Source organism: Lepus europaeus, chromosome 1 (genome assembly GCF_033115175.1).
Source record: "Lepus europaeus isolate LE1 chromosome 1, mLepTim1.pri, whole genome shotgun sequence".
In the NCBI taxonomy this organism is placed as follows: domain Eukaryota; kingdom Metazoa; phylum Chordata; class Mammalia; order Lagomorpha; family Leporidae; genus Lepus; species Lepus europaeus.
In genome coordinates, this window is record NC_084827.1 from 147,009,772 (window position 1) to 147,017,093 (window position 7,322).

Here is a 7,322-nt window from a genome sequence, read left to right on the forward strand (position 1 = left end):
TCAGCCTAAGCGTGTGTTTCTTTGCAAAGCCTTTTCTCATGTTAGGTGCTCCTGCCTGTGTTCCTGTGTACCTTGACTTCCCTTTATCATGACATTTACTGTGCTGGTGTAATTGATCATCTTCTATATGCTCTCTACGCTCCTTCCCTCTGCCAACTCCATTCTGAATTCCTTGAAATTACCAGTCTTGGCCAGCGCCGTGGCTCACTAGGCTAATCCTCCGCCTGCGGCGCCGGTACACCAGGTTCTAGTCCCGGTCCGGGCGCCGGATTCTGTCCCGGTTGTCCCTCTTCCAGGCCAGCTCTCTGCTGTGGCCTGGGAGTGCAGTGGAGGATGGCCCAAGTGCTTGGGCCCTGCACCCCATGGGAGACCAGGAGAAGCACCTGGCTCCTGCCATCGGATCAGCACGGTGCGCCGGCCGCAGCGCGCCAGCCGCGGCGGCCATTGGAGGGTGAACCAATGGCAAAGGAAGACCTTTCTCTCTGACTCTCTCTCTCATTATCCACTCTGCCTGTCAAAAAAAAAAAAAAAAGAAAAAGAAAAAAGAAAGAAAGAAAGAAAGAACGAACGAACGAACCAGTCTTGTAGGTCAGTATCCAGCACAGTGTTTCAGATGTCATGGATCCCCAGTAAGTATTTGTTCAAAGAGGAAAGGAAGGAGCGATATTTACTCTTTTGTTGTTGTTCGATATTATAAACAACACTACTGTATCTAGACCTTTGTTATTGTTTCCAAATATTTCTGTATAATAAGGTCCTAAAAGCAAACTAACAGTTTAGGGATGTATGCAGTACTACAGTGGTTAAGACTAGGGGGCTCTGAAGTAAAACAGACATGGGTTTGAATCCTGTCGATACCACTTAGATGCTGTGTGATCTTACACAATTGTTCTAACTTTAATCTGTAAAATTAGAACAATAATAGTGTCCATGAGTTTCTTATAAGGATTAAATACAGTCCTGAATATAAAAGTGTTTAAGTGAACTAGCTTATGGCAGGATCATGATATGTTTTAATTTTTACTGTATTGTGATGCATACCTAGTATTTTTTAATTAAAGAATTTTTTAAAAATTTATTCACTTGAGAGAGAGAATTACAGATAGAAGGAGAGACAGAGAGAAGGGTCTTCCATCTGCTGGTTCACTCCCCAAATGGTTACAATGGCTGGAGCTGGGCCAAATGGAAGCCAGGAGCTGGGAGCTTCATCTGCAGCTCCCATGAGGGTGGACTTGGGTCATCTTCCACTACTTTCCCAGGCCATCAGCAAAGAGCTGGATCGGAAGAGGAGCAGCAGGGACTCAAACCAGTTCCCATTTGGGATGTTGGCACTGTAGGCAGAGGCTTAGCCTACTACACCACAGCACCAGCCCCAAATTACACTTCAGAGAGATACTTATTTATTCTTACACCAATTGGATTTGGGAGTATCTTTTTTTTTATCTTTTATTAGTAATGTCTGTTGTCATTCTTTGTTATCTTTGCCCGTCTGGCAAGTGAAAAAAAAAAAAAAGCTTAGATCAGCAATCTGTAGATTATTAAGGAGGTGGAGTTTGATTGCATATATCTTGCCATTTGTATTTTTTGTGAACTACCTTTTTTAAAAAAGACTTAATTATTTGAAAGGCAGAGTTAGAGAGAAGGAGAGACTGAGAGAGATCTTCATCTGCTGATTCACTTCCCAGTTGGGTGCAACACCTAGGGCTGGGCCAGACCAAAGCCAGGAGCTTCTTCCGGGTCTCCCACATGGATAGCAGGGGCTCAAGCACTTGGGCCATCTTCCACTGCTTTCCCAGGCTCATTAGCAGGGAGCTGAATCAGAAGTGGTGCCAATATAGGATGTTGTTATTCTAGGCAGTGGCTTTACTCACCATGCAACAATGCTGACCCCAGTAAATTGCCTTTTTATAGTCTCTGTTCATTTTTCTTTTAGAGTATATGATTATTTTAATTACTTTTAAGAAGCTCACTTTTTAAAAGAGCTTTTGTATATTAAGGATATATTTACTAAAAATATTTTTTCCTAGTTGTGTTTCATTTTACAAAATGTGTCTATAGTTAGAGTGTTTATATTATTCTTTATGGTTTCTGTCATTGTGTCATGCTAAAAATAAAGGATGTCTCTAGTAAAAAATTGCATTGTTTGGCACTTTCATCTGGTACTTTTACAAGTGTTTTTAATTTAGTTAAATCTATATGTGAAAGTTTTATACTTATATATAACATATCTTTAAGCAAATAAAAGTTATGATGAATTATTTTAAATTGGCAAGATTTGAGAAGTTGTTCAATAACATCTTAAAAATACTTATATTTCAAACTGCCTCTCCCAAATTAAATATCTTTAAAACAATTTTTTTTATTAGATATTGCCGCCAAATACTTTGTGAAACTGTTCGGACTGCCAAACTGACCCCAGTTTCTGCCCGGCTTCAGGATATTGAAGGAAGAATTGACCAGTTCATTATTCCTAGAGAGGTGAGAAACATTTGGTATATTTAACTCATCCAGTTATTTTTCTTAACTCTTTTGGTGTCTGTTTTAAATTTTTTTTTCTTTGAAGTGTCCAATAAATACTACCCATTGTTAGGTGGAACACACAGTCATTTTAATTACTAAATCATATATGCTTATTTTAAAGTTCAGACAATAGAGAATCTTCCTTCCCCACAGGTACTACTGTTAACAGTTTAATGTGTTTTTTGTAAATTACAAATTATATCCTTGTTCAGAATTTGAGTAGAGTCTTAGAAATGAGTATTCAAAGTCCATGTGTATTTACATTTAAAATTGTCCTCTAAAAGGCAATCTGTGATGTTAGCAACCATGAGTGAGAGTACTTCCTTTCTCTAAATCCTTGCCACCTCTGGATTTATGAATCTTCTACATATTTTGTGAATCTTATATGAAAAAAATCACTTCATTATTCTAATTTGCTTTTATCTGATCATTGGAGAGACTGAACAACTTTTAATATGTAATTAAGTTTGTATTCTTTCTTTTGTGAATTCTCTCTTTACAACTTTAAGTCTCCTTCTGGTGAATTTATGTCTTTGTATAATATAAAATCAAATTTTGTTAGTTATATGGCAAATACATTTTTCGTGCCTTTGTTTCCTTTTACTATTGTTTATGCTTTGTTTCTGTTTTCTTTTCTTTTTTTTTTTTTTTTTAATTTGGATGCAGGTTTTAAATTTTCATGTAGTTAATTAAGTTTGTTATTTCTTTATGGCTTCCAGATTTTGTGATATGCTTAACAAGCCTTTCCCCTGTGTAATAAAATAGCAAAATAGCGATCTGTGTTTTCTTCTGTTATTTTATATTTTATTTGATTTTCATTATCTGTATTAAAAGAGCTTTAGGGTGAACTGACTCTCTGGGAGTGATTTTGCCGATGGTAGGCGCTGATTAACGAGACTGGTTGTTTTTTGCAGACTCTTGTTCTTTATGCCCTTGGAGTGGTACTTCAGGACCCCAGTACTTGGCCATCACCATACAAGTAGGCAGCATTTGTCATTGTTCATTTTTATGTACTTACATGTTGTGCATTGTTCCTCTAGGTTTTGAGAACATTCAGTATGTGGCAATGACAGAACAAAAAGCCTCTGCCTTCCCTTTATATGTTCTGTTTACTATTTTTTTCTCTTCCATGAATGTGTTATCTGCTCTCTAAATCTCGATTATTATCACTTGTATGCTAAGATCTGCTTAATTACCTGATCTCTACAACTCTCCTTTAACTTCAGTAGGATTTAGAATTTTGTTGTTGTTAAAGTGGGTATTGCTCATGCAGGTTCTTTTTTTTCCTTCTGTTGGTCTTTCTCAAGTATTCAGTTCTTTAGTAGAATTCAGAGTAGGTGTTGTATGTATGTGTGTTTTGTGTGCAAAGGACAAGGAAGGGGAAAGATGAAGAACAAAGCTACGGTTTTCTTCTACATGGGTATCTAGTAAAATCAGCCATAAGGTGATGGGCTAGGATTTACATCCCTGGAAGAAGTTTATCTATTGAGTTGATTGCGGGTCAGATGGTGATGTAGTGTGCAAGAGCGGAGGGTTAGTGGCATGGATGGAGTACTAGGTGCATGACTTCTGGAGTATAAAGAGGGGCATATTAAGTGCTTCTATCATTTGAGATTTTTTAAATCTCATCTTAAATTTTTTTTTATTTTCATTTTTTTTTTTAATTGAAGAGGCAGAGAGACACAGAGAGAAAGAGAGGACTCCCATTTTCTGGTGTACTCCCCAAATAGCTATAATGGCCAGCACTGGGCTGAGGCAGAGTCCAGGGGTCAGGAATTCAATCCATGCTTCTTATATGGGTGACAGGAATTCAATTACTGGAGCCTTCACCACTGCTTTCCAGGCTCTGCATTAGCAAGAAGCTGGAGTCGGGCGCCAGAGGCATGTATCAAGCCCAGATAACCCGATATGGGACACAGGTGTCAACCACTAGGAAAAATGCCCACACCTTTAATAATATAATGACATTAAGGGAAATTTAGTAATTAAAACACAATTCCTTCAACATTTGTAAAATGTGTAAAAATTGTTAGGTAAATTTTATATTTCAAATGGATTTTATGGCAAAAAATAAATAAAGTTTTAGAGTTGTTTACCTAACAATTGAGATACCCACATCAGAATACCTGGGTTTGATTCATAGCTCTAACCCCTGATTCCAGGTTCCTGCCAGTGCAGACTGGGAGGAAGCAGCGATGACTCAAGTAATTGGGTTCCTGCCCTATGGAAGATCTGAATTGCATTCCTGGATCCCGCCATTGGCCCCAGCCGTTGAAAACATTTGGGGAGGGAACTAGCAAATGGAAACACTCTCTGTCTCTCAAGTTGCTTTTTTTTTTTTTTAAAGATTTATGTTTAAGGGGCTCACACTGTGACATAGTGGGTAGAGCTACTGCCTGAGGTCCTGGTATCCCATGTGGGCACTGGTTCATGTCCCAGCTGCTCCACCTTCCATTCAGCTCCCTACTAATAGCCTGGGAAAAGCAGCGGAAGATGGCCCAAGGACCTGGACCCCTGTACCCACGTTGGAGACCCAGATGAAACTCCTGGCTTCAGCCTGGCCCAGTCCTGGCTGTTGCAGCCATTTGTAGAGTGAACCAGCAGATGAAAGATTCTCTGTCTGTCTGTCTCACTGCCTGTACCTCTCTCTTTCTCTGTAATTCTGCCTTTCAAATAAAAATAAATCTTTTTTCTAAAAAAAGAAATTCAGTTTCTCTCCAGCCTCACAAGTGTTTGCTATTATCACTTTAAAAAAAAAAAAAAACAAAAAACACTTATTTATTTATTTAAAAGTCAGAGTTCCACAGAGAGAGAAGGAAAGGCAGAGAGAGAGAGAGGTGTTCATCCGCTGGTTCACTTCCCAGTTGGTCGCAACTCCGGAGCTGCGCCGATCCGAAGCCAGGAGCCAGGAGCCAGGAGCCAGGAGCTTCTTCCTGGTCTCCCATGCTGGGGAAGGGGCCCAAGGACTTGGGCCATCTTCTACTGCTTTTGCAGGCCATAGCAGAGAGCTGGATCGGAAGTGGAGCAACTGGGATTTGAACCGTTGCCCATATGGGATGTTGGCACTGCAGGAGGCAACTTTACTTGCTGTGCCACAGCCCTGACCCTCCTTGATTTACTTTTAATCTGAAAATACATCAATACCATCAAGTAAACATTTAGAGTCTTTAATTCAGAATAAAGGGGAAAATGATTAAATTTCATATTATTTTAAAATAAACTGTATTATAAACATAGTACGAATATATTCCAAGAGTGAAAAGTAATTCACGTTTTTTAAATAAAGTGAAATCAGAATTTCTTTTTTTATTTTAGCCCAGTTTAGGTCTTTCAGAAGCATTTTTGGGGGAACAGACGTTCTGCTGAGTGGTTAATATGCTGGTTGGGATGCCTGCATCCCCCTTCAGAGTCCCTGGTTTGATTTGCATCTCCAGTCTGGATTCTAGCTTCCTGCTAATACAGATCCTGGAAGGCAGCAAGTGACGACTCAAGAGATTGGCTCCCTGCCATGCACATGGAAGACCTGGACTGAGTTCCCTGCTTCGGCTTAGCCCAGGCCCAGCCACTGCAGGCATTTGGGGAATGCACCAGCAGAAAGCAGATCTCTCTCTGTCTGTCTTTTTGTATCTCTAACCAACAAATACTTTAAAATTAACAATTTTAAAAGCCCAACATTTTTAGAGGTATTTTTATGTTCCAAAGTTGGTAGGTTGTTTTGTTTTTGAAATATCCATGCAGGGCCAGCATTGTGTTGTAGTGGGTTTAGCCATTGCCTGTGATGCCAGCATCCCACATGGGCGTCGGTTCTACTCCCGGCTGCTCCTCTTCCAATCCAGCTCTCTGCTGTGGCCTGGGAAAGCAGCAGAAGATGGCCCAAGTGCTTGGTCCCCTGCACTCTTGTGGGAGATCCGAAGGACACGCCTAGCTCCTAGTTTGAGCCCAGCCCAGCTCCAGCCACTGGAGAGTAAACCAGCAAAAGGAAGATCTCACTCCCTGTCTCGTCTCTCCCTCTCTCTGTAACTCTGCCTTTCAAATAAATAAAATAAATATACATATATATTTAAAAAAAATATCCATTCCCGCAGTGACTTTATACAGAGTAAGTTCTGAAAACAAAAAGCCTTTCTCGGGCTCTTCATTTCTCTTATTTATTAAAAAGTCTAAGTACAGTATAATTGATGATTATAGTTTTAAGGCCAGAGTTTCCAATTTTAAGAAATAAATATTAGTGGAAAAGGCAGGGTGAAGTGCCTTACATTGACTAGTTGGTTTCATGTAATAAGTCTTACATTTAATTAAATATTCATTTTGTGGTTTTGTATAGTACTTCATACGAAGTATTATATCTCATAAAATGAATGAAACCTTTGTTACAATCTCATTTCCTTATAGTTATGAGAAATGCATTTTGTTTCTATTGTGTAGAAATAATAAAATAAGAAACATCAAGAGACTAAATATATGTTCAGTAATTTGGGAGCATAATAGGTTACACGTAAATACAATGTGGGAGTGTTTTCTAGTCTGTAGATTTTAGATTCCAAACTGTGTTGCATACCAATGTCCTTTGGTGTCAGGATGTAAATTACCAGTGGAGCTACAGTATGATTAACTCCAAATTTCCTTTGTAGGTTTGATCCAGACCGGTTTGCAGATGAGTCAGCAATGAAGACTTTCTCCTTGCTTGGATTTTCGGGCACACAGGAATGTCCAGAGTTGAGGTGAATGACAGAGAAAGTCATGCAGAAGGAAGAGATGGCAGATCTTGGAATTTTGATAATCACTATTGATGACAATGAACA

At 39.2% G+C, this 7,322-nt stretch overlaps 1 protein-coding gene across 2 annotated transcripts in view; it reads left to right on the forward strand.

The window, feature by feature from the left end:
• LOC133759224 (cytochrome P450 20A1) overlaps positions 1-7,322 on the forward strand; it is a 63,718-nt gene that overhangs the window by 51,530 nt on the left and 4,866 nt on the right. For both annotated transcript variants that reach the window (XM_062190172.1, XM_062190178.1), the window contains 3 exons: positions 2,367-2,478; positions 3,435-3,499; positions 7,152-7,241. In XM_062190172.1, the coding sequence (XP_062046156.1) occupies positions 2,367-2,478; positions 3,435-3,499; positions 7,152-7,241 (267 nt within the window). The remainder of the gene's footprint in view (positions 1-2,366; positions 2,479-3,434; positions 3,500-7,151; positions 7,242-7,322) is intronic.